Here is a 27651-nt window from a genome sequence, read left to right as displayed (position 1 = left end):
GTGTGCTCCAACCTGCACCCTGGTACCATCAGCTTATTCTGCACGTACTTGATGCTGAATGAGGACTTACGTCATTTTTAGGTACAAAATGCTGGAGTAACTCAGCAGGGCAGGTAACATCTCTAGAGGAAAGTAATAGGTGACGTTTCGGGTCAGAGCCCTTCTTCAGACCTGAAACGTCATTTATTCCTTTTCTCCAGAGAAGCTGCCTGACACGCTGAGTTACTCCAGCATTTAGTGTCTATCTTCGGTATAAACCGGCATCCGCAGTTCCCTCCTACACCTACATGATTACTGTCTGTCACATATACTTGCTCATTGAGATGTTTGACTGAGCAACATTTCTGTTTCAATTCCACCATTCAGAGGTTTACATATTGAAGTGTGTTTTTGTTATTGTGCCATATTGACTCTTATAATACAGCATGGTAGTGCTGAATTTATTTTTTTTCCAACCCGTATCATTTTATAGGTTCTATATGTTCAAAGTTTGTGTTGTTTGCTGATTTCCTTCTGTTACTTAATTAGATCCAGACTCTCCAAGAAGCCTATGATGAACTTTGCCAAAAGGAGGAGACTACAGCGGTCCCTTATTTTCTGGCCAAATACACAGAAGATTCTGTTTCATTGACAACTTTGAGAAACTGGAATGAATTTTTCAAAGGTCAGACCAAGGTACAAATTTACATCAAAGGATTAGGTGTGTAATTAAAATAAATGGTTTGGTGAGTCAGTGAAAGTGGTTCTGAATTATTTCAGCTGAGCACTTTGGACTGTTTATTAACAGCTCATACTTCTACTGCTGGTTTGTTCATGCTGTGGATACCCATTGTGACTTTGCAGATGGCATCCATTTATAGTTTGGTGAAAATGCCTTCTGCCTTGCTACAAGTGTTGCTCATCAACAATGCAATCACTTGATACTAAGAAGATCTTCTATAAGGAATATTCATTAAAGTAATATTGATTTTCTGCATTGTTTGGTCAAAATGCTGTACGTTAGGTTGTTAGATTCAGGATGTATGAAGAAAAATATGTCATAGTTTGAAGTTGTGTAGTATTATAGACTATGATGTTCTGCATATGTTCTGTTAGTTTTATTTTAAATTCTTAACTAGAGCTCTGTCCTCTGAAAATCAATGGCTGTTATCATTTTGTTCTGCAAGCAACAAAATTGGTTGTAAGTAGGAAAATATAACAAAACATCCCACTTATTTGCAATTGAAATTTTATATTTTCAAAGATTTCAAAATATTTTATCAGATTTATTAAGGCAGAAAGGGAGTACAGTCTAAATGATGTGTGTGGGAAGGAACTGCAGATGCTGTTTTAACCCAAAGATAGACGCAAAGCTAGAATAACTCAGCGGGTCAAGAGCATCTCTGGAGAAAAGGAATAGGTGACGTTTTGAGTCGAGACCCTTCTTAAGACTGAGAGTCAGGGTAAAGGGAAATGAGAGATATAAACAGTGATATGGAGATATGGGACAAATAAATTAAAGATATGCAAAAAAGTAATGATGTAACTGGCCGTTGTTAGCTGTGTGCTAGGTGAAAACGGGTTACAGACAATGAGACTGAGCAAGACCATTTTGTAGCTGGTATAGTCATACCAGCTACAAAGTGGGTGGAAGGAATGGAGAGAGAGGGAACGCAAGGATCACTTGGAGTTAGAGAAATCAAAATTCATACCACTGGGTTGTAAGCTGCCCAAGCAAAATATGAGATGCGGTTCTTCCAATTTGCATTTGGCCTCACTCTGACAATGGACAGAAAGGTCAGTGTGGGAATGGGAAGGGGAATAAATGTGTTTGGCAACCGGGAGATCAGGTAGGTACTGGCGGACTGAGTGATGGTGTTCAGCCAGTGTACGTTTGGTCTCGCTGATGTAAATGATTTTCTAAATAAGGTCTATCTATCTGTACATGGGCTCAATCTAAGGATTGGTAGCTTTTTACGTTTTTTTTTAACTGTGGTGGTTTAATATACTTTGATAGTTTTGCTATTTTGTAGTTGCTTATTATTTGTCAACAACTCTCTGTTACAGACAGTTTTCTTTTGCAGGTCACAGTTTGTGTCTATGATCCTTGTACCTTAACCCAGTATCCAGGATGGCCCCTGCGAAACCTTCTGGTCCTTATAGCCTATAATTGGTAAGCATTTCAAGGTTTATATTCCGTGTTAATATTTTGGAACAAATCTTTATTTTTCAAGAAATATATTGTAGCATTTGACGTGTTGTGGGCAAGTTGGGCCGAAGGGCCTGTTTTCACACTGTATGACTCTAAAAGGAAAGATAGAATATTGCTGTGTAATGGAGACTATAATATTATTGTCTGATGATGTATCATCATAATTGTTGACGGGCACGGTGCCTTACAATGCTATGTACGATATTGATCGCATCTTCTACAGATGTGTAGATGGCCATTGGCCCGCTAGGAGCTCGTCTGCCCTTTGACAGATGCTGGGGGTCCACAGCCTCCTCCTCACCTGCAAACTAGGTGAGGGAGACAGTTTAGTCGTCGACTATCCGACCATGGAGCAGTTAGCACGGGATTACATGGTACTCGTGGCGGTGGGGACTCCCCCCTACCTGATGTGGATTGTAAAATAGTTATATAGCATAACTGCAATGTCAGATTTGATCTTCTGATATTTCCTGTGACATACACCTTCCGTGAATGAATTAAATAAAGGTCTATTTTTAAAATATTGTATTTTATTGGTTGTTATGTTCCTCAGATAAGCAGTGTCAGTTGTCTCTGTTTCTTTCATTTTGGAAAGTATTCCATGATTTAATTAATTTTCCCTGTGACGATAGGGGCAGCTTTCTGGACTCGCTTGAGGTTCTCTGCTTTCGTGATCGGACTCTGCAAGGGGTCAGAGACACCAGGCACAGCATCTTCTTTGAAATAAAACTTCCCCAAATGGCATCGGTCGCAGGTAATTGCTGATCAGTATTTCTGAACAACTTGGATTAAATGTTCCACAGGATATTTTATGACAAGACATTTCTGGTTCTTGTTACATTATGATCAACGTCTGTGGAGTTTTCAGTACGTTTATAGTTAATTGATACCCATATTACTTGTAGAAATAGATCTGCCAAAAAATTGCATAATGCCTTGTGTTTGTGTGCTGTATGAATCGGTCTTAGAAATGTATTGGGAAATTACTTCATAAGTCTCAAAGTGTGCAATTAGTTTCTTGTATTCTCTGTACTAAGCAGGTGTTTAAAGTTGGCATCCAATGTTACAACAAGTGCCTGGATTTTGGCACCCGTGATTTTTCAGAATATTATTATCCACTCCTGCAGAAGCAGGCATCATAGTGCCTATAAGCCTAGTGCCCCCAAGTCTATTTCAGCATGATATCTCCACTCGGGTAACCCGCCTACCCCACTATCTATTTTTTTCCCCCTTTTGCTAATGCACTACTGATCCCTGACCAACACTCCTCCTACTTCCTAACCAACCATTGTCTAGCAATGTTACAAAATTTTGAGATTTAAAAAATCAAGTCTGTAATTTATCCCATCAGATAAAGCATAAAAAGAAGTTTAATTTGACACCTAATTCACTTTCATATCTCAAGTATTTAAAAGGTTATGGCCATTTTCATACTCGGAAATTAGCATCTTGTTCCCTATTGATTTTCTATGGACATAACAAAAACGCTGTGATCGTGTGCAGTCAAAAGCCCATAACCTTCTTAAAAATTAAGAGAACTGAATGAAATTTTCAGTTATCGTAGATTGATCCATTTTGAAACAAATATAAAATAATCTTACTTGGATGACCTGAAATTAAAGCATATAACTAGTTAGTTACCCAAGTGTAGCTAATTTCAAACTTCAATTACTAGATCTAAACATCTATCCATTTCTTAATAAATGATTAACATTTTTAAATAGCCTAAGTGTCCAAATAATATTCATAAATAATTCACAATAAAACATGATTTTGAAATCTCATTTACATTAATTTATAGGCCAAATGGAAGGAATTTAGTGTTCAATTGCTGTAAATTAAAGTCCATTTTAAATCAGCTTTCTAGTGGGTTCCTGTGTACGCGCTGGTTTAGAACGTTCACATTGCGCTAGATTTGTGCCTCAAATGCCCAGAAAAATACTGCGGGATATAATGGGCCCAAAATGAGCTACTCGCAATATTAAACTTTGTATAAAGGGATCTTAAGAAGCCCTTTTTAATGTAAAAATAAGCAGCCTACCTTCTGTTATTTGCTCTATGCGACCCTGACAGCTGCCGGTGGTCGTGGGTTTAGAGATTGATTTTTAAACTACTATAACTATTATACGAGGCCTTTAAAACTAATAATAGCTTTTGCGACGGGGTCTTCCAGCGATTTTTCGTTAATAATTAACTAGGCTGAACATCTTCGATTTGAACAGCCTAGAGAAAATCGCGTTTTAAACCCGCCCCCCTCTAAACAGCGCCAAAATTGCGCACAACTGCAGCGACAGATTTTCAGCGACGCTTCAGGTACGCTTTGCAACATACCTACATTGTCCCAATACATTTACACATCGATTCAAAGCTGTATCTTATTCTCACCACCCATAGGCTTTAATTTTGTCCACAAACCCTTGACTTAACAGATTTATGAGCTCCAATGGCAAAGTTTGCAAAAGGAAACTAGGAAAGAAAAATGTAGGACGGCACGGTGGCGCAGCGATAGAGTTGCTGCCTTACAGCGTCAGACACCCGGGTTCAATCCTGTGACCATGTGGGCTTTCTCCAGGTGCTCTAGTTTCCTCTCACACTTCAAAAAAACCTGCAGGTTTGTAGGTTAATTGGCTTTGGTAAGTTATTGAATTGTTTCTAGTGTGTAGGATAGTGCTATTGTACCAGGCATGATACAATCCCTGATCAGGCATGAACTCAATGGGCCAAAGGGCCTGTTTCAGCACTGTATCTCTAAAGTCGAAAGTAAAAGGCCTTTTTTAAGTTCTGATCAGGAGCACAACAACATGGGCCTCATGTGCAACTGAACTTGCCAGAAGTGAACTGTGAACATAACATTTACTTCACCATTACACCTTTGTATGTGGTATTGTGAGTAAGCTGCAATCCTGATGTTTGAAAATCAATTTGAATTTGCAGGTTGTCCAAAGTGTGTTGGTTGGGAAAAAAACCAAAAAGGAGGCCTGGGTCCGAGGATAGTCAATCTCAGTGAATGTATGGATCCGAAGAGGTAAGCTAGAAGCCGGAGCCATTGCCTCACCAGAGCCCCAGGCTCAGAACCAGGCCCACAGACTCCCAACACCACGGTGTCCGACTCTCCTGGGTCCTACTGTTCCCCGCTTACTACAGGGAGCCTCAGTGGGCGTTCCACTGGGTCTTCCCCTTCCCCCTCTGTTAACCAGATGGCCCCAGATTCCCCCCCCCCGTGCACCCATGGTTCTCATGCCCTCCTCCTCTTTGAACCCCCACTATCTCCCCCCCCCCCCCCCCCCCCCCAACCCCTCCTCTGTCCACTCACCAGCCCCCTTCTGGCACCAACTCTCACCCTTGTCGTGTCTTCACCACCGCCCCTGACCCCCCCCTTTGCCATAAGGAATGGTCTGTCCTCAACAGAGGCCTCACCTTTGTTTCCCTCCGCCCCCACCTCAACGTGTTCCGGGTCCGTAGAGCTTTTCTGTCTCTGTGCTTTTTTATATTTCCTTACCATCCAGTGATGTCCCTTTCTCCCGTCTCCCCCTCCTCTTGGATTGCCCCGGACGGCCTTCTACCCTCTTTGGACCTTTTTATTTCCAAATGCCGATGTGTCTTCAACTTCTCAACTTTTCCACTCCCCTTATCTACTCTGACCTCGCCACCTGTGAACGTACGGCCCTGCGCTCACTCTGCGGCAGCCCCGACATTGTCATCAAATCCACCCACAACGGATGTACCGACGTACTCTGGTGCGCTGACCTCTACCTGAGGCAGGTGACAACTCTCAGCCACCTCCTCATACTTATCCTTGGACCATGATCCCACAGATGAGCACCAGCCCTTAATCTCACACGCCATTTCTAATTTCATCACTTCATGCTGTTTGCCCCCCAAAGCCTCCAACCTTATTGTTACCCAGCCCCGCACAGCCTGGTTTTATCTTCTCCCCAAAACCCAGAAACAAAACTGCCCCGCAGACCATTGTCTCTGCCCGCTCCTGTCCAACTGAATTATTTTCCACGTACCTCGACTCCATCCAATCCCTCCCTTGGTCCAATCCCCCCCCCCCCCCCCCCCGGTCCATCCCCCCCCCCCCTGGTCCATCCCCCCCCCCCCCTTGGTCCAATCCCCCCCCCCTGGTCCAATCCCCCCCCCCCCCTGGTCCAATCCCCCCCCCTGGTCCAATCCCCCCCCCCCCGGTCCAATCCCCCCCCCCCTGGTCCAATCCCCCCCCCCCCCTGGTCCAATCCCCCCCCCCCCTGGTCCAATCCCCCCCCCCATGGTCCAATCCCCCCCCCCCATGGTCCAATCCCCCCCCCCCCTTGGTCCAATCCCCCCCCCCCATGGTCCAATCCCCCCCCCCCCTGGTCCAATCCCCCCCCCCCCCCCCTGTCCAATCCCCCCCCCCCTGGTCCAATCCCCCCCCCCTGGTCCAATCCCCCCCCTTGGTCCAATCCCCCCCCCCCCCCATGGTCCAATCCCCCCCCCCCCATGGTCCAATCCCCCCCCCCCCCTGGTCCAATCCCCCCCCCATGGTCCAATCCCCCCCCCCCCCCCCCCCACCCCCCGTCCAATCCCCCCCCCCCCCTGTGGTCCAATCCCCCCCCCCTTGGTCCAATCCCCCCCCCCCTTGTCCCATCCCCCCCCCCCCCCTGGTCCAATCCCCCCCCCCTTGGTCCAATCCCCCCCCCCCCCCCTGGTCCAATCCCCCCCCCCTTGTCCAATCCCCCCCCCAAGGTCCAATCCCCCCCCCCTGGTCCAATCCCCCCCCCCAGGTCCAATCCCCCCCCCCCCTTGGTCCATCCCCCCCCCCTTGGTCCAATCCCCCCCCCCTTGGTCCCCCCCCCCCCCCTGGTCCAATCCCCCCCCCCTGGTCCCCAATCCCCCCCCCCTTGGTCCCCAATCCCCCCCCTGGTCCAATCCCCCCCCCCTTGGTCCAATCCCCCCCCCTGTCCCATCCCCCCCCCCCCTGGTCCAATCCCCCCCCCCTTGGTCCAATCCCCCCCCCTGGTCCAACCCCCCCCCCCTTGGTCCAATCCCCCCCCCCCCCATGTCCAATCCCCCCCCCTGGTCCAATCCCCCCCCCCCTTGGTCCAATCCCCCCCCCATGGTCCAATCCCCCCCCCCTTGTCCAATCCCCCCCCCCTGGTCCAATCCCCCCCCCCCCTGGTCCAATCCCCCCCCCCCCCTGGTCCAATCCCCCCCCCCCCCGGTCCAATCCCCCCCCCCCCCCGTCCCATCCCCCCCCCCCCTGGTCCAATCCCCCCCCCCCTTGGTCCAATCCCCCCCCCCCTTGTCCAATCCCCCCCCCCCTTGGTCCAAATCCCCCCCCCCTTGGTCCAATCCCCCCCCCCTTGGTCCAATCCCCCCCCCCCCCTTGGTCCATCCCCCCCCCCCCTTGGTCCAATCCCCCCCCCCCCTTGGTCCAATCCCCCCCCCCCTTGGTCCAATCCCCCCCCCCTTGGTCCAATCCCCCCCCCCCCCCTTGGTCCAATCCCCCCCCCCCTTGGTCCAATCCCCCCCCCCCATGGTCCAATCCCCCCCCCCCCCCCTCCATGGTCCCCCCCCCCCCCCCCCTTGGTCCAATCCCCCCCCCCTTGGTCCAATCCCCCCCCCTTGGTCCAATCCCCCCCCCTGGTCCAATCCCCCCCCCCCCCCCCCATGGTCCAATCCCCCCCCCCCATGGTCCAATCCCCCCCCCTGGTCCAATCCCCCCCCCCCCCCCATGGTCCAATCCCCCCCCCCTTGGTCCAATCCCCCCCCCCTTTGGTCCAATCCCCCCCCCCCCTGGGTCCAATCCCCCCCCCCATGGTCCAATCCCCCCCCCCCATGGTCCATCCCCCCCCCCATGGTCCAATCCCCCCCCCCCTTTGTCCATCCCCCCCCCCTTGGTCCAATCCCCCCCCCCTTGGTCCCCCCCCCCCCCCCCCCATGGTCCAATCCCCCCCCCCCCCCATGGTCCAATCCCCCCCCCCCCTTGGTCCAATCCCCCCCCCCTTGGTCCCCCATCCCCCCCCCCCCCCGTGTCCATCCCCCCCCCTGGTCCAAACCCCCCCCCCCCCCCCCCATGGTCCAATCCCCCCCCCCCCCCTGGTCCATCCCCCCCCCCTTTGGTCCAATCCCCCCCCCCCATTTGGTCCAATCCCCCCCCCCTTGGTCCAATCCCCCCCCCCTTGGTCCAATCCCCCCCCCCCCTGGTCCAATTCCCCCCCCCCCCTTGGTCCAATCCCCCCCCCCCTTGGTCCAATCCCCCCCCCCCCCCTGGTCCAATCCCCCCCCCCCCATTGGGCCAATCCCCCCCCCCCCCCTTTGGTCCAATCCCCCCCCCCCTGGTCCCATCCCCCCCCCCCCCCTTAAGCCCATCCCCCATCCCCCCCCCCCCCATGGTCCAATCCCCCCCCCCCTTGTCCAATCCCCCCCCCCCATGGTCCAATCCCCCCCCCCCATGGTCCAATCCCCCCCCCCCCCCACCAATCCCCCCCCCCTGGTCCCATCCCCCCCCCCCATGGTCCAATCCCCCCCCCCATGGTCCAATCCCCCCCCCCCCCCTGGTCCAATCCCCCCCCCCCTTGGTCCAATCCCCCCCCCCCTGGTCCAATCCCCCCCCCCTTGGTCCAAGCCCCCCCCCTTGGTCCAATCCCCCCCCCCCCTGGTCCAATCCCCCCCCCCATGGTCCAATCCCCCCCCCCCTTGGTCCAATCCCCTCCCCCCCTGGTCCACCATCCCCCCCCCCATGGTCCAATCCCCCCCCCCCCCCCCCTTGGTCCAATCCCCCCCCCCCCCCATGGTCCACTCCCCCCCCCCCTTGGTCCCAATCCCCCCCCCCCTGTTCCAATCCCCCCCCCCCCCTGTCCCCCCCCCCCCCAGGTCCAATCCCCCCCCCCCCATTGGTCCAATCCCCCCCCCCATGGTCCATCCCCCCCCCCATGGTCCAATCCCCCCCCCCCCCATGGTCCAATCCCCCCCCCCATGGTCCAATCCCCCCCCCCTGGTCCAATCCCCCCCCCCTTGGTCCAATCCCCCCCCCCCTTGGTCCAATCCCCCCCCATGGTCCAATCCCCCCCCCCCCCCCCCATCCCCCCCCCCCCTTGGTCCAATCCCCCCCCCCTGGTCCATCCCCCCCCCCATGGTCCAATCCCCCCCCCCCCTTGGTCCCAATCCCCCCCCCCATGGTCCAATCCCCCCCCCCCCCTTGGTCCAATCCCCCCCCCCCCCCATGGTCCAATCCCCCCCCCCCCCTTGGTCCAATCCCCCCCCCTGGTCCAATCCCCCCCCCCCCCCTGGTCCAATCCCCCCCCCCCCCTGGTCCAATCCCCCCCCCCATGGTCCAATCCCCCCCCCCCTGGTCCAATCCCCCCCCCCATGGTCCATCCCCCCCCCCCTTGGTCCCAATCCCCCCCCCATGGTCCAATCCCCCCCCCCCCCTTGGTCCAATCCCCCCCCCCTTTCCAATCCCCCCCCCATGGTCCAATCCCCCCCCCCCCTTCCAATCCCCCCCCCCTGGTCCAATCCCCCCCCCCTGGTCCAATCCCCCCCCCTGTCCCATGGTCCAATGGTCCAATCCCCCTGGTCCCCCCCCCCCATGGTCCAATCCCCCCCCCCCCCAATCCCCCCCCCCCCATGGTCCAATCCCCCCCCCCCTTGTCCAATCCCCCCCCATGGTCCAATCCCCCCCCCCCCCCCCCAATCCCCCCCCCCCATGGTCCAATCCCCCCCCCCCTGGTCCAATCCCCCCCCCTGGTCCAATCCCCCCCCCTGGTCCAATCCCCCCCCCCCCCATGGTCCAATCCCCCCCCCCTTGGTCCAATCCCCCCCCCCCCCCCCCCCATGGTCCAATCCCCCCCCCCATCCCCCCCCTGGTCCCATCCCCCCCCCATGGTCCAATCCCCCCCCCCCCCATGGTCCAATCCCCCCCCCCCAACCCCCCCCATGGTCCAATCCCCCCCCTGGTCCAATCCCCCCCCCCCCCCCATGGCCCAATCCCCCCCCTCCATCCCCCCCCCCCCATGGGTCCAATCCCCCCCCCTTGGTCCAATCCCCCCCCCCCCCCCTTGGTCCCATCCCCCCCCCATGGTCCAATCCCCCCCCCCCCCCCTGGTCCAATCCCCCCCCCCCTTGGTCCCAATCCCCCCCCCCCCCCCTCCCCCTGGTCCAATCCCCCCCCCCATGGTCCACTCCCCCCCCCATGGTCCCATCCCCCCCCATGGTCCAATCCCCCCCCCCCCCCTTGTCCAATCCCCCCCCCATGGTCCAATCCCCCCCCCATGGTCCAATCCCCCCCCCCCTTGGTCCAATCCCCCCCCCCCCCCTTGGTCCAATCCCCCCCCCCCTTGGTCCAATCCCCCCCCCCCCAATCCCCCCCCATGGTCCAATCCCCCCCCCCATTGTCCAATCCCCCCCCCCCCCTTGGTCCAATCCCCCCCCCCATGGTCCAATCCCCCCCCCCCTTGGTCCAATCCCCCCCCCCCCTTGGTCCAATCCCCCCCCCCCCTTGGTCCAATCCCCCCCCCCCCTGGTCCAATCCCCCCCCCCCCCCAATCCCCCCCCCTTTGGTCCAATCCCCCCCCCCCCTTGGTCCAATCCCCCCCCCCCCCTTGGTCCAATCCCCCCCTTGGTCCAATCCCCCCCCCCCCCTTGGTCCAATCCCCCCCCCCCCTTGGTCCAATCCCCCCCCCCCCCTTGGTCCAATCCCCCCCCCCCTTGGTCCAATCCCCCCCCCCCCTCCCCCCCCCCCCCCCTTGGTCCAATCCCCCCCCCCTTGGTCCAATCCCCCCCCCCCCCTTGGTCCAATCCCCCCCCCCCCCTGGTCCAATCCCCCCCCCCCCCCCCCCTGGTCCAATCCCCCCCCCCCAATCCCCCCCCCCTTGGTCCAATCCCCCCCCCCCCCCCCCTTGGTCCAATCCCCCCCCCCCCCCGGTCCAATCCCCCCCCCCTTGGTCCAACCCCCCCCCCCCCCCCCCCCCCCCCCCCCCCCTTGGTCCAATCCCCCCCCCCCCCTTGCCCTTGGTCCAATCCCCCTCACACTCCCTTTCTCTCATGAATGATAATTCTATTGTCCATTGTTTTCCATGCCCCCACTCTCTCATCTTTACTATGGATGTTCAATCACTCTACTCCTCCATCCCCCAGCAGGAAGGTCTTTAAGCCCTGTTTCTTCCTTGACTGCAGAACCAGCCAATTTCCCACTACCAACGCTCTCCTCTGCCTAGCAGAGCTGGTCCTTACTCTTAACAATTCCTTTGACTCCTCCCACTTTCTCAAAATCCAAGGCATAGTAGCTATGGGCACTCGTAAGGGCCCCGGCTATGCCTAGCTCTTTGTAGCATATGTCGAGTAATCCCTGTTCCAGATATACACTGGCCCTCTCCCCAAACTCTACCTCCGCTACATTGACGACTACATTGGTGCCACCTCCTACACCCATGCAGAACTCACGGACTTCATTAACTTTGCTACTAATTTTCATCCTGCACTCATATTCACTTTGACCATCTCCGACATTTTCCTACCGCTTCTTGATCTCGCCGTCTCCGTCATAGGAGATAAACTATCGGACGACATCTACTATAAACCTACTGACTCCCACAGCAATCTAGACTACACTTCTTTCATCCTGCCTCTTACAAAGACTCTATCCCCTACTCCCATTTCCTCTGTCTATTCTGTATCTGTGCCAGGATGACGTGTTCCATACTCATTCTTTAGGGAATGGGGGTTCCATTCTTCCATCATAGATGAGGCCCTCACCAGGGTCTCCTCGATATCCCGCAGCTCCGCTCTTGCTCCCCCTTCCCCGTCGCAACAGGGACATAGTCCCCCTACTCCTCACCTTTCACCCCATCAGCCATCGCATACAGCACTTAATCCTCCGACATTTTCGCCACCTCTGACGGGATCCCACCACTAGTCACATCTCCACCCCTTTCCTCTTTCCGCAGAGACCGTTCCACCCGAAACTCCCTGGTCAACTTGTCCCTTCTCACCCAAACCACCACCTCCCCAGGTGCAGCCGCAGGAGATGCAACACCTGTCCCTACACCTCCTCCCTTGACTCCGTCCAAAGACCCTGAGAGTCTTTTCAGGTGAGGCAAAGGTTCACCTGCACCTCCTCCAACCTCATCTACTGTATCCGCTGTTCCAAGTGTGGACTCCTATATATCGGTAAGACCAAGCGCAGGTTCGGCGATCGTTTCGCTGAACACCTCCACTCAGTCTGCCTTAACCTACCTGACCTCCCGGTTGCTAAACACTTCAATGTCCCCTCCCATTCCCACACTGACCTTTCTGTCCTCGGCCTCCTTCGTTGTCAGAGTGAGGCCCAGCGCAAATTAGAGGAATAGCACCTCACATTCTGCTTGGGCAGCTTACACCTTAGTGGTATGAATATTGACGTTTCTAACTTCAAGTAACCCTTGCTTTCCCCCTCTCTCCATCCCCCCCCCCCTTCTTTCCAGTGGTTTGACCAGTCTGAATGTCACCAATTACATTATCTCTTTTTGCTTTGTCACCTTTTCCACGCTAACAATGTTCTATTCTACATTTTCCTTGAAACATGTCTTTTGATGTTTCATTTTCACACATCATGCTTCCTTATCTCTGTCTCCCTCTCTCTTGACTCAGATTGAAGAAGGGTCTCGACCCGAAACGTCACCCATTCATTTTATCCTACTGTCTGTCCCACTGAGTTACTGCAGTATTTTGTGTCTATCTTCAGTGAAAACTGTCATTTACAGTTCCTTCCTGCATCTTTTTTAGCCAATCTAGTTCCTGATGTTCACTTGTTCATCCTGATATGCATGCATACATCATTTGTACTGATTGTTCTATTCATCAATATTTTGCAATGTAAGATCAAGGAAAGCCATTCATCTTTCATCTGGGCACACTGAATTCACCAATTTCAAATGATAAACCTTTACTGTGTAATAGAACTGGATTATTCTTGTGTAACATAATCAATATGAAACATTATCTCAATATTTCTCTCTTCTCAGATAATGCCATGCTGCTGGGTAGTTCCAGCATTCTCATTTAACCATATAACCATATAACAATTACAGCACGGAAACAGGCCATCTCGGCCCTACGAGTCCATGCCAAACAACTTTTTTTCCCTAGTCCCACCTGCCTGCACTCATACCATAACCCTCCATTCCCTTCTCATCCATATGCCTATCCAATTTATTTTTAAATGATACCAATGAACCTGCCTCCACCACTTCCACTGGAAGCTCATTCCACACCGCTACCACTCTCTGAGTAAAGAAGTTCCCCCTCATATTACCCCTAAACTTCTGTCCCTTAATTCTGAAGTCATGTCCTCTTGTTTGAATCTTCCCTATTCTCAAAGGGAAAAGCTTGTCCACATCAACTCTGTCTATCCCTCTCATCATTTTAAAGACCTTTATCAAGTCCCCCCCCTTAACCTTCTGCGCTCCAGAGAATAAAGACCTAACTTATTCAACCTATCTCTGTAACTTAGTTGTTGAAACCCAGGCAACATTCTAGTAAATCTCCTCTGTACTCTCTCTATTTTTGTTGACATCCTTCCTATAATTGGGCGACCAAAATTGTACACCATACTCCAGATTTGGTCTCACCAATGCCTTGTACAATTTTAACATTACATCCCAGCTTCTATACTATTTACATTTGATATTTCCAGCAACTGCTGTATTTGGCTTCCCTTTGCGATGTTTAAGCAATATTTATTTCTCCTTCACCCTCATTCATCATCTTCTATTTACACCTCTCTCTCTGACAGATCAGATATGATTATGAGAGAGTGGTGAATGCTTGTTAGAAATCATTGCTGTGAATCATTGCCTAGTTTCTTTCCTTTGACATTGAGTTCTCCAGCAATTTTGCACCCATTACAGATTTCTAGCTATTGACAATTTTTTTTTAAACTTGTAAAGTGGAAATAATGCTATTTAATTGAAATGGACAGTTCTAAATAATGTAGGTTGCAGTGTTCCAGAGATTTCAGCAGATACATTTATCTCTTGTGCTGAAGGCTGGCCGATTCATCTGTTGATCTCAATCTAAAATTAATGCGTTGGCGCCTGGTACCAACCCTTGATCTGGATCATGTGGTGACAACGCGGTGTTTGCTACTAGGAGCTGGGACACTTGGCTGCAATGTAGCACGCACTCTCATGGTAAGGAATCGTTTAACTATCACAGCAATGTACAGTATGGTTATGGGCCCTTGCAGCCTACTCCATTCATGCCTACCATGGCCATGCCTATTTATCTGCAACAGGCCCTTATTATCCATCCACACTTTACCCATCCAAGTACCATGTCTTTCAAGCACCTCATATTTCGCTTGGGCAGTTTGCACCCCAGCGGTATGAACATTGATTTCTCCAATTTCAGGTAGTCCTTGCTTTCTCCCTCCTTCCCCTCCCCTTCCCAACTCTCCCATAACCGACTGTCTCCGCTTCTTCCTTTCTTCTTCCAACCCCCCCCCCCCCCCCCACCTCCACATCAGTCTGAAGAAGGGTCTCGACCCGAACCGTCACCCATTCCTTCGCTCCATAGATGCTGCCTCGCCCGCTGAGTTTCTCCAACATTTTTGTCTACCTTTGATTTTTCCAGCATCTGCAGTTCTTTCTTCAACATTCCTTTTAAACTAATGGCTTTGAAACATTCTAATAGTATTTGCCTACGTAACTATCCCTTTCTTTGTGTGGGAGGATTTATTATATCAGATATCTGTTACAATTACAAGTTGAAATTGTAAAGGCCCTGTCCCACTTTCCCGAGCTACTCACGAACTCTCCTGAGTTTTCCCCTTGTTTCGAACTCGAGGAATGACGGTAGCGAGCTCGTAGGAGGCCGTAGATGTTTCGTAGCGGCTCATAATGCCAGCCGTAGGAACTCGGGGCATCAGGTAAGTTGGGACGTTTTTTCAACATGTTGAAAAATGTCCACGAGTTTTAAAAAAAATAGCCCCGAGTGCCTACGAATGGCTATTACCGTAATTCTCTGTTCGAATCAAGGGGAAAACTTGGGAGAGTTCGTGAGTAACTAGGACGGGAAAGTGGGACCATTTTGCTCAAATCGGGATTTCTGTAGATGAACTGCTTTATGTCGAAAACAGGTGGTGGAACCTGGATCAATAGAGGTATTCAAAGTGAGTTCGATAAACAGTTGCTAGATTAAGGATTAGAGGGGTATGGAGAATTGTGGGAGAAGAGTTGAGGCCAGTGTAGATCAACTATGGTTATAATAAATAGCAGGGCAGGCTTGTAGCCTACTCCTGCTCATATTTTCTTGTGTTTTGTACTGCAATCTATCATGAATAATTATGATATAAAGTTTGACTACAGGTGGGTAGCATAGGTCAATGGGGTAGTAGTAAAAGGACTGGTATTATTGAAACTTGGAATGAAAATGTGTTAAAGTACCTGGTTGTGCTGAAGGATGTATTAACCTGGTGTGAACTGTTACATATTCCTTTTCTGTCGCAATAAATGTTGCCAAGATACTTATAGTTTAAGAACAGCATAATATTGATACTTTTTTTTAAATAAAGATATTTTCTACTTTAAATTTGCTCAAATTTGCTTTGAATATTGCTTAACAAATTGAACTGAACTGAATATTAGTTTTTACAGGCTGCAGGGTTATGCATGAAGAATTTCATTTAATAATTAAAATCTTCACAGATCCATACATTTGGAAATGGGTCATTAAGTTCATTGGATCTATGCTGATTCTTTCAACGAGATTGGCAGTTAATCCCACTTTATTGCTCTTTCCCCGTGACCTTGTAAAATTCTTTACATTCGTTCCCTTGACATATACATCCAATTCCATTTTGAAACTTGCCATTTATAATGCTCTAACTGTGTTTTAATCAGAACAAGTCAATTCTGATTGTGCTTGCTTGATTGTAAAAATTGAAGTGAGATGGAATGTGCGACACAAAATAAAGCTAGAATTTTTTTTAAAACTGCCGTTGCTGGAAATTTGAAATAAAAAACAGAAAATTCTGGAAACATTCAACAGGTCAGGCAGCATCTTTGGAAAGAGAAACTGAGTTTAACAGTGACGATTCCTCAACATGAAATGTTCTCTCGGCATCTCTTTACACTGATGTAACATAGAAACATAGAAATTAGGTGCAGGAGTAGGCCATTCGGCCCTTCGAGCCTGCACCGCCATTCAATATGATCATGGCTGATCATCCAACTCAGTTTCCCGTACCTGCCTTCTCTCCATACCCACTGATTCCCTTAGCCACAAGGGCCACATCTAACTCCCTCTTAAATATAGCCAATGAACTGGCCTCAACTTCCCTCTGCGGCAGATAGTTCCAGGGATTCACCACTCTCTGTGTGTAAAAAGTTCTTCTCATCTCGGTTTTAAAGGATTTCCCCCTTATCCTTAAGCTGTGACCCCTTGTCCTGGACTTCCCCAACATCGGGAGCAATCTTCCTGCATCTAGCCTGTCCAACCCCTTAAGAATTTTGTAAGTTTCTATAAGATCCCCTCTCAATCTCCAAAATTCTAGAGAGTATAAACCAAGTCTATCCAGTCTTTCTTCATAAGACAGTCCTGACATCCCAGGAATCAGTCTGGTGAACCTTCTCTGCACTCCCTCTATGGCAATAATGTCCTTCCTCAGATTTGGAGACCAAAAACTGTACGCAATACTCCAGGAGTGGTCTCACCAAGACCCTGTACAACTGCAGTAGAACCTCCCTGCTCCTATACTCAAATCCTTTTGCTATGAAAGCTAACATACCATTCGCTTTCTTCACTGCCTGCTGCACCTGCATGCCTACTTTCAATGACTGGTGTACCATGACACCCAGGTCTCGCTGCATCTCCCCTTTTCCTAGTCGGCCACCATTTAGATAATAGTCTGCTTTCCTGTTTTTGCCACCAAAATGGATAACCTCACATTTATCCACATTATACTGCATCTGCCAAACATTTGCCCATTCACCCAGCCTATCCAAGTCACCTTGCAGTCTCCTAGCATCCTCCTCACAGCTAACACTGCCCCCCAGCTTAGTGTCATCCGCAAACTTGGAGATATTGCATTCAATTCCCTCATCCAGATCATTAATATATATTGTAAATAGCTGGGGTCCCAGCACTGAGCCTTGCGGTACCCCACTAGTCACTGCCTGCCATTGTGAAAAGGACCCGTTTACTCCTACTCTTTGCTTCCTGTTTGCCAGCCAGTTCTCTATCCACATCAATACTGAACCCCCAATGCCGTGTACTTTAAGTTTGTATACAAATCTCTTATGTGGAACCTTGTCGAAAGCCTTCTGGAAGTCCAGATACACCACATCCACTGGTTCTCCCCTATCCACGCTACTAGTTACATCCTCGAAAAATTCTATAAGATTCGTCAGACATGATTTACCTTTCGTAAATCCATGCTGACTTTGTCCAATGATTTCACCACTTTCCAAATGTGCTGCTATCCCATCTTTAATAACTGACTCTAGCAGTTTCCCCACTACCGATGTTAGACTAACTGGTCTGTAATTCCCCGTTTTCTCTCTCCCTCCCTTCTTAAAAAGTGGGGTTACATTTGCTACCCGCCAATCCTCAGGAACTACTCCAGAATCTAAAGAGTTTTGAAAGATGAAAAACCCTTGGTGTTTCAGGCATTTTCTACTTTTCTTTAATGATAGAATAAAACTGTTTGGTTCAATTATTCTGCACTGAGTTGCATAGCAGAGCCACTGCTTTGTAAGCACACATGTTTAAATTCTGCCCGAGTGACTTATTCTGCTCGCAAGATAACAAAATCCTGTGCATATAAACAAAGACTGTGGATCTAAAATGTATACAGATTAGATTAAATTGCTCATAAAATGATGTGTCCTTCCATGGTTTCAGAGTTGGGGAGTGAGGCAGATCACCTTTGTGGACAATGCAAACGTGTCCTACTCCAACCCAGTGCGCCAGTCCTTGTATGAGTTTGAAGATTGTCTCGATGGTGGGAAACCCAAAGCACTAGCTGCAGTGGATAAACTGCGGAAGATCTTCCCAGGAGTGGTGAGCACGGCCTTTTAACGTTGTTTTCTGATAAATGTGGTTATGAATTATGACCCATTGCTGCTCACGGATTTATTATTGGTTTCTTTGTCATTTGAATGGCAGCATTCAGTTTTATGGTGTTGCACAAACTCTCTTACATTCTTGTGTAGGAATGAAATGCAGATGCTGGTTAAAATCGAAGATAGACACAATATGCAGGAGTAACTCGGCGGGACAGGCAGCATCTCTGGAGAGAAGGAATGGGTGACAGTTTGGGTTGAGATCTGAAGGAGATCCCCAGAGATGCCGTTTGTCCCGCTGAGTTATTCCAGCATTTTATGGTGGACAAAAATGCTGGAGAAACTCAGCGGGTGAGGCAGCATCTATGGAACGAAGGAATGGGTGACGTTAATAGATGTGGTTGGAGGAGGTGCAGGTGAACCTCTGCCTCAGCTGGAAAGACTGCTTAGGTCGATAAGGGGGGCCCCCATTCCCTAAAGAATGAGGACATCTCCGATACGCTGGTTTGGAACTCCTCAGCATTTTATGTCTTTCTTACATTCTTGCCGATCATTGGTGTTAATCAAGCAGGACACACATGGAAGTGTACATGGCAGCTTCAAAGTTAAACGTATTATAGGAAAGTATATATGATGGTTCAATGGTTGTTTATTGTCACATGGTCCGAGGCACAGTGAGTTTTTTTACGTACAGTTCAGCAAAATATTACGATACATGAGCACAATTTTAGATTAATACAAAGTGTTTAGAAATAGACAACTGAAAGAATATACAAGAGTTGCCAGGTTTTGGCACCATTTTCAAAGTTCAAGTTGCTTTAGACCTCAGAGACACAATGCGGAAACAGGCCCTTCCAACCGAGTCCGCGCCGATCAGCAATCATCTCGTACAATAGGACGGTACTACACAATAGGGACAGTTTTACACTCTTTTACCAAAGCCAGTTAATCTACAAGTCTGTACGTTTTAGAGTGTGGGAGGAAACTGGAGCATCTAGAGAAAACCCACGCACACAGGGAGAATGTACAAACTCCGTACAGGCGGCAGATGTAGTGGGGATCGGACCCGGGTCTCCCGCACTGTAAAGCTGCAATTTTACCGCTGCACTGCCTTTAAGTGCAGCTGGCCACAAAAGGCCCATTCTCCTGGTGGCGTTGTAAGGTTGTCGGCATCGCACTCTGGTACAGAAACTGCTCTGCTCTTCACTGCCTGAATCTGCAGAAAGTGGAGCCAGTCTGATCACTTCCTTCTGTCCACTCCATCTTCATGGTGAGTTGCAACGGGAAGCCTAGAACCTTTATTGAGGATGCCTACCCCCTGATCATTCCCTTTTCTTTCTACTATCTTCATAAGAACATACAGCAGCTTGAAAGTCCAGTCACTCAGAGAACAGCTTCTTCCCCACTGCTGTCTGATTCTTGAACTAACCATAGAAACATAGAAAAATAGGTACAGGAGTAGGCCAATGCCTCTTCAACGCCCTCTTGAAAACATCCAGTGAATTGGCCTCCACTGCCTTCTGTGGCAGAGAATTCCACAGATTCACAACTCTCTGGGTGAAAAAGTTTTTCCTCATCTCAGTCCTAAATGGCCTACCCCTTATTCTTAATGCCAACATCGGGAACATTTTTCCTGCATCTACCCTGTCCAATCCCTTAAGAATTTTATATATTTCTATAAGATTCCCTCTCATCCTTCTAGATTCCATTGAATACAAACAAACCCAGTCGACCCATTTTTTCATCATATGTCAGTCTTGCCATCCCGGGAAGTAACCTGGTGAACCTTCGCTGCACTCCCTCAATAGCAATAATGTCCTTCCTCAAATTAGGAGACCAAAATTGCACACAATATTCCAGGTATGGTCTCACCAGAGCCCTGCACAACTGCTTGCTCCTACACTCAAATCCGCTCACAATGAAGGCCAACATGCCATTAGCTTTCTTCACTGCCTGCTGTACTTGCGTGTTTACTTTCAGTGACTAATGTACAAGCACACCCAGGTCTTGTTGCACCTCCCCTTTTCCTAATCTGACACCAGATAATAATCTGTCTTCCTGTTCTTGTCACCAAAGTGGATAACCTCACATTTGTCCACACTATACTGCATCTGCCATGAATCTGCCCACTCATCCAACCTATCCAAGTCACCCTGCAGCCTCATAGCATCCTCATTGCAGCTCACACTGCCACCCAGCTTTGTGTGATCCACAGACTTGGAGATGTCACATTTAATCCCCTCCTCTTTCACACCCCCTTCAGTTTGAAATGGTGCAAAAAAAAAAAAAACTTCAGCTTCAAATTCCCGGGCATCAACATCTCAGATGACCTGTCCCAGCATACAGATGTAATTGCAAAGAAGGCAAGCCAGCAAGTCTACTTTCGTCGAAGTATAGAGATTTGGCATATCACCAAATACTCTTAACAAACTTCCGCAGATGTATTGTAGAAAGTATCCTAACTGGTTGCATCAGGACCTGGTATGGCAGTTGCAATGCACAGGAATATAGGAGGTTGCAGAGAGTGGTGGACTCAGCCCTGTACATCGATGGCACAGCCCTCCTCTGCATCCATGAGGCACTGTCTCAAGAAGACGGCATCTCTCATCAAGCATCGACATCATCTGGGGCATGTCCTCGTCTCGCTGCTAACATCAGGTAGACGGTACATGAAGTGCCATGCCAACAGTTTGGTAACAGCTACATTTCTACAACCAGCGGGTTCTTAAACCAACCCACTCAAGCTTAATATTAGCTGAACAAAGAAACACCACAGACCCCTTCTTGCACTCCTATGGACATTTTTCTTGCAGACTTTATTATTTTTACTGTCTTGTTGTATAGTTTGTTTTTGTGTGTTTATCCGAGTTGATGTGCCTGTGATGCTGCTGCAAGCAAGATTTTAAACTTTTCTTGCACCTCATCCTGGTTGTGTGTGTATATAACAGTAAACAATGAACTCGCATTTGATCACACTACAATCTTTCCAGCACTCTGCTGTTTTATACTTGTTGTTGTATTTATCATTTCTGCATGTATACTACTCACTCTGGGCTCCATATAAACTAGGATTCTCACTGCACCCAGGTGGAAATGACAATAAGCTAATCTGAATAAATTTGCTTCAACTCGTAAAATTGATAACATTCCTCAAGTTTTGAGAAAATACAAAAGTTATTATTTAACAAACAGAACTATTTGCACATAGTCCTTGAGACAGCATTTATGGAGTCAGAGGCTATCTGGCTTAATATAAGTATTGAAATGCCCTTGTACAGTTTATACTCGTATGAAAAGTTCATATTTGTATTGTACAAATTGTAACATCTTACTGAGCTCAAAGGTTTGGTCAATAATTTGGTATTGTTGATTTTATGTTTAGCATCTTGCATCAAACAAGAGTGCTTGCCATATTGCTTCTCCATTTCTCTTTGGCCAATTATATATTGATTTAATTAGTTGAAACCGATCTACTTGTTTAGAATCTGCTTTTTGAATAGTTGCTGTGGGATACACATTGAATTCTTTAATCATAGAAACATCTTCAATTAAATCACACCCTAAATCACCACAGCACAGAGTCTGCCGTGTTGAAGGTACATAATGACCTACTGCTCACCGTTGACTCTGGCGACTGTGCAATCCTGCTCCTTCTTGACCTCAGCACAACATTTGATACTGTCGACCACACCATCCTAATTGACCGTCTCCGGTATGGGGTTGGTATTGATGGCACTGCCCTGAGCTGGTTCATCTCCTACCTCAAAGGTAGGAGTTTCTCGACTAACATAGGAAACTCATTCTCCTCCCCAGCTAATCTCTGCTGTGGGGTTCCACAAGGTTCCATCCTTGGCCCCATTCTCTTCTCCCTGTATATGCTCCCCTTAGGCCAAGTCATTGAAAGGCACGGCATTTCCTTCCATTGCTACGCAGATGATACCCAACTCTATCTCCCCCTGAAGCCCAAAAACCAATCAAATCTGCAATCAACCCAGAACTTCCGCCAACTAAACGAGAGTAAGTCTGAGGTCATCCTTCTCGACCCCTCTGACAATCAAAATGATAGCAGGCAGCCTTGGAAGCCTTACCCCACTACTCAAACCTTGGCATGATATTTGACTCAGCACTGAAATTTGACAAACAAGTCAATGCCATGGTAAAAGCTAGCTTCTTTCAGCTTCGAACGATAGCTAAAATAAAACAATTCCTCCAGTTTGATGACCTCGAAAAGATCATCCACACATTCATCTCCTCCTGCCTAGATTACTGCAACTCCCTTTACACTGGCATCAGCCAATCTTCCCTGTCCCGCCTGCAACTGGTCCAAAATGCCGCAGCGAGACCCCTGACGGGCACCCGAAAAAGGGACCACATCACCCCGATCTTGGCCTCTCTCCACTGGCTCCCAGTGCGGTTCTGTATAAATTTCAAGATGCTCCTCTATGTCTACAAAGCCCTCAATGGGCTTGTGCCCACCTACATTAAAAGTCTGCTCACCCACCACTCCACCTCCAGGTCCCTCAGATCGGCCGACTTGGGGCTGCTGAACATCCCGCCATCTAGGCATAAGCTCAGGGGTGACCGCGTCTTTGCGGTTGCAGCTCCTAGACTGTGGAACAGCATCCCCCTTCCCATCAGAACTGCCCCCTCCATCGACTCCTTTAAGTCAAGACTAAAAACGTATCTATACTCCCAGACCTTTCTTGACGTCCTCTGAGCGAGGGCTATAAGTATATATGTATGTAGTTTGTTTGTTTATACTATTCTTATAACAAATGTAAAGCACTTTGGCCAACGAGAGTAGTTTTTTAAATGTGCTATATAAATAAATGTGACTTGACTATTCTGCATTCATGGGAATACACATCCAGTCAGTGCAATTGTTGTTCATAGTTTACTTTCTTTTAGCACTGGTGGCTTGCTGGTAAATCAATGTAAATCCCGTATTCTAGTGCAAAGAATTAAGTGCAGTGCATCACATATGCATCAATCTAGAGCTTTGTCCAGCTGTAGAATGACTGGCTCCTTAATTCCAGCCAATGTATGATGAAGGCCAAAGGGGTCAATGTATGATGATTACCATTAGGGGGCGCTGTTCTGCGGCTGTCTGTTTTTTTTCACTTTTTAAAATTTTTAGTACATTTAAAAGAGGGTATAATCTTTTTAGTCGGGGGTCTAATCTTTTTATGTTGGGGAGGGGGGAAGGGGGAAACTGCTTTTCAAGTCCCTACCTGGTCGGAGAGGCGGCTTTCCTCCGGTCCTGGAGCGACGCTTCCTGAGGGGACCGCCCAGAACCTCGGCTTCGGCGGAGGTACAGTGCTGGAGCGCTATCGCGGAGTGGGCGATGCCTTGCCTAGGTCGCCGCGCTGGAATCTGCAGATTGAACATCGCGTAGCTGCGGGGCTGAGGAGCGGCCAGCCGCGCGCGGGGGCACTGACTTTAACATCGGGAGCCTGGGATCTCTCGCTGAGATCGCCAGTGGTGGAGCTCCGTCCAGCGTGGCCTGTTGGCTTTGGAAGCCGCGGTCTCCGGTTAGGAAGCGGCCGTTCCAGGCATCCCAAGCCGCTGGGAGGATTCTCCCAACGCCGGAGCACCATCACATGGCGAGAGGGCCTGAAACATCGGGCCTCCGTAGCGGCGACTGGGGAGGCCTCAATAGGCCCAACCATGGGTGGACAAGGGGATGGGGACTGGACTTTGTGCCTTCCCCCACAGTGGGAACCATTGTGGGGGGATGTTTTTATGTTTTAATGTTAAATTCATTCTTCAATGTTATGCTGTATTTTTATTAGTGTGCTGCAAGGACACCGGATTTCCCCTGAAAAGGGGATTAATAAAGTATTACATTATTATTATTATTATTATATCGGTCTTTTTAATTGTGAGTTGCATAAATCACATTTCAGTGTTTTTCATGTTTGACCTTGGAGAAAATGCCACATTTTCTGATCGGGTACAGAGGCTGATAACTAAAATATAATCACTCCATGTTACTATATATGTGGGCATTAGGGACTTGCTTTTCAGTACACATGGTACATTACTTCGAGACATTGAGGTTCAATTCATAAATTATGAAAAGACATGCACAAATGCAGTGGTATGGCAGTTGTGTTCCAACACGTTTAATTCAGAAGACTGAATTACTGTTCTGGAGATTCAAGTTCAACTTCCACTTTAAATTTAAAGAATTTAAATTCTTCAATTCAAAACTAATGTCAATAATGCTGACTGATAATTTGAGCATATTCCATCTGATGGACCTAATACTCCTCACTCAGTCTGGCATTATGTGCAACTACAAACTTAGCCGAATGTTAGTCATCGTGGCATACAACATGGAAAGAACCTCTCTGTCGACATTAATCCCATTGTTTTAAATTCTCCCTTGTGTATTCATTAACTACCCATATATTCTCCTCATATATATATATATATATATATATATATATATATAGGAATAGTTTATAGTGACCTATTTAACGTACCAACTTGCATGTCTTTGGGACAGGAAAAGAAACGGGAGCAACCAAGGTTCAAGGTCTTTTATTGTCACGTGTGCCAATTAAGGTACAGTGATATTCGATTTACCTTGCAGCCATACTTAAAGGCAACAAGCCACACGACTACATAAAAGTTAACATAAACATCCACCACAGCCGATTCCCCACATTCCTCACTGTGATGGAAGGCAATAAAGTCCAATCTTCTTCCCTCTTTATTCTTCCGTGGCCGAGGCAGTCGAACCATCCGCAGTCGGGTCGATCAAAGCTCCCGACTGCGGTGGTCGAAGCAGCCGGTGGTCGAAGCAACTGCGCCGGGGCAATCGAAACCACGGGAAAAATGTTCATACTCGCATAGACAGTACGCAAGGTCAAAATTGAATCTGGTTCACTAGTGCTGTGATGCAGCAGGTTTATTAGCTGCACCACTGTGCCTCATTAACTGCCATTTTAAATGGATTGGCTAGTCTGTCATTTCAAAGTAATTAGGAATGGGTAATAAATGCAAACCTTGCCAGGTGTGCCCTCATAGTTTTTATATTCATCCCTCCCTACTTTTTTTTTAAACCCCTTTACGAATTATGAGAAGCAAGAAAATTGTGAAATATTCTGATCTGTCGAGTTCAAAGTGATGTCGCACCAGGGCAAAACTTTGCCTGCCAGAGTTGGGCCCATTCAGTTCATCTACCAATGTTTCTTTATAAAGAGCGTGTTTTACATTTAGTTCCCAGAACCTTCCCAGGTAGTCAGGGTAGTGAAGAAGATGTTTGGCACACTTGCCTTCGACAGTCAGGGCATTGAGTGCTAGACTTGGGATGTCGTGTTGCAACTCTACAAGATGTTAGTGAGGCCACACTTGGAGTGTCAAGAGTGTCAAATATTCATTCTTAATGATATTCTTTAAATATTTGCAAGAATGCCATGGGTAACATCACCCCTCCCCAAGTGGTTCTATTTTTTTTAATGACAACTCATCTAAGGAATGAGATTTAACATTTGTTTTGTAAGATGGCGCCTCCCTGGTTATTGCAGAGGGGCAGCTACACTTGCTGTTTACTTCATTGGAGTGTCGGTGTAGATTTTAACTCATTATCAGTCTCAGATGATTCCTGCCTGATGTTGGATACATGGATTTTTTTCTTGGAAATAGAAAGGAGACTTGGAAATAGAATGGAAATGGACGGATCAGTATTTTTGCATCAGGTGCCCCTCAATAACCTCTTGATAGCTCAGCAGAGCAGGAACCATTTGAAGCATTTTCAGCAGGTTGGGGCATTGTGTCATAATGTGCTGGGATCTGGTTTTCCAAGCTTAGCCGGTGCTACAAGCCTCAATGGGTGGAGTTGGAGGTTGAATAAAAAAACATTAAAATAAATAGAATAGCGTTGGTGGCTCATGATGAGTTTCTGTTCAAAAAGATAGACACAAAGTGTGGGTCTATCAGCGGGTCAGACAGCACCCCTGGAGAAAGTGGATGTGACATTTTGGGTCAGGACCCTTCTGCAGACTTTTTTGTTGAAACGTCGAAATGTAATGCCCTTAACTAGCCAATAAAATGTTATGTTTCAATTGATCATTTGAGATTATAGATTCGGCTCGAGAACCTTTTTTGGAAGTCAAGTAATTTACAATGATTCACCCTTCAAATTTTTCGGTAATCTATTTTTAAAAGAATGCTTTTCGTGTCCTTGAGCCTTTTTTGGGTGGGATGCATTCAGATGAAGTCGTGAAGGTCAAAGCAAAATACATTACAAGAGATTTTATTGCGTTTGTTGCTTGAATTATCGCTGAGAAGGAAAAGCTGTCTTCTCATCGCCAACTATATGAGTGGCTCGCAGCAAATGGATGGTAAAGCTAGTAGGCGATGAAAATTTTAAAGAAAGTGTAATACATCAACCCCAGCAGTTCAATAATCCAATCTAACATTTCTCTGATTTCCCAGTCAGAGAATATCGGCTCCAGTTGATGTATTGCCGTGAATATTTATCTCTTCACATTGGAAGCAGTAAATTTCAACATTGAGTAGACCTTGATGCTACAATTTTATTGTTAACCAATTGTATAGAACCTCTACATACAGGAATGATTGGTTCAGTAAATAACATTGCAGAAGTGTGTATTAGATTATGGGAAAGCTGCTCATCATGTTTTATGGGATTTTAAATCAGGAGGTTATTCAATCAGCCCTTTTACCTGCCCTGATTATCTATGAAGAGCTGTGCAGTGATTCCTCTTGTTTTCTCATGTCCCTCTGTATATATATATTTTTTTAATGCCTGTCCAATTCCCTTTATGAAGGTCACTAAGTATATAAACAACACAAAATTGGGCTTTGAAGTATTGTAATTTTCATTACAGAAGGTTGCCGCACCTCCTCAAGCCTGACGTTATTTTGTGACTAGAAAGAGCTTTTATTTTTGCAGGTCATGCTTCCCAGCTCGCAATCAGTATCGATACAGTTATAGCTCTTCAGTACTCATCTATCAACTACATGTGCTCCTGCACTTTTTCGTGTGGTGAGTTTCAACAAAAGATCCCCAGCATCTCCCTGATTCTTTCACTAGTCACTTCTGACATGGAAAATACATTCTACCCGTCCATCCTGCTGCTGGCCATCCACAATTTTATGGACCATGTACGAACCTCCCACCCAACCTCTGTTGTCAGGAAAACACCCCTGGCATTGATAAACAATGCCCTTCAATGAAATTATTCAACCCTGCTCATAACTCAACAAAAGATCTCTCCCATTCCATTTAACAAACCTCAGCTTTTCAGTATATTAGTTTAGTTTAGAGATACAGCATGGAAACAGGCCTTTCGGCCTACCGAGTCCGCACCGACCAGCGATCCCCACACATTAACACTATCCTACACACACTAGGGACAATTTTTACATTTACCAAGCCAATTTACCTACATGTACGTCTTTGGA

General features: G+C 48.4%; 1 protein-coding gene across 1 annotated transcript in view; it reads left to right on the top strand.

Moving 5' to 3' along the window:
• The window catches only part of atg7 (ATG7 autophagy related 7 homolog (S. cerevisiae)), a 204506-nt gene that overhangs the window by 20439 nt on the left and 156416 nt on the right, over positions 1-27651 (top strand). Inside the window, exons 6-11 of the mRNA XM_055648235.1 lie at positions 529-675; positions 2064-2152; positions 2824-2945; positions 5126-5216; positions 14196-14340; positions 18053-18211. Of these exons, the coding sequence (XP_055504210.1) occupies positions 529-675; positions 2064-2152; positions 2824-2945; positions 5126-5216; positions 14196-14340; positions 18053-18211 (753 nt within the window). The remainder of the gene's footprint in view (positions 1-528; positions 676-2063; positions 2153-2823; positions 2946-5125; positions 5217-14195; positions 14341-18052; positions 18212-27651) is intronic.

The sequence above is a fragment of the Leucoraja erinacea genome, chromosome 16, assembly GCF_028641065.1.
Source record: "Leucoraja erinacea ecotype New England chromosome 16, Leri_hhj_1, whole genome shotgun sequence".
Classification (NCBI taxonomy): Eukaryota; Metazoa; Chordata; class Chondrichthyes; order Rajiformes; family Rajidae; genus Leucoraja; species Leucoraja erinaceus.
Note: the sequence above shows the minus strand (reverse complement) of the source record. Positions and strands in the feature narration are given on the sequence as shown.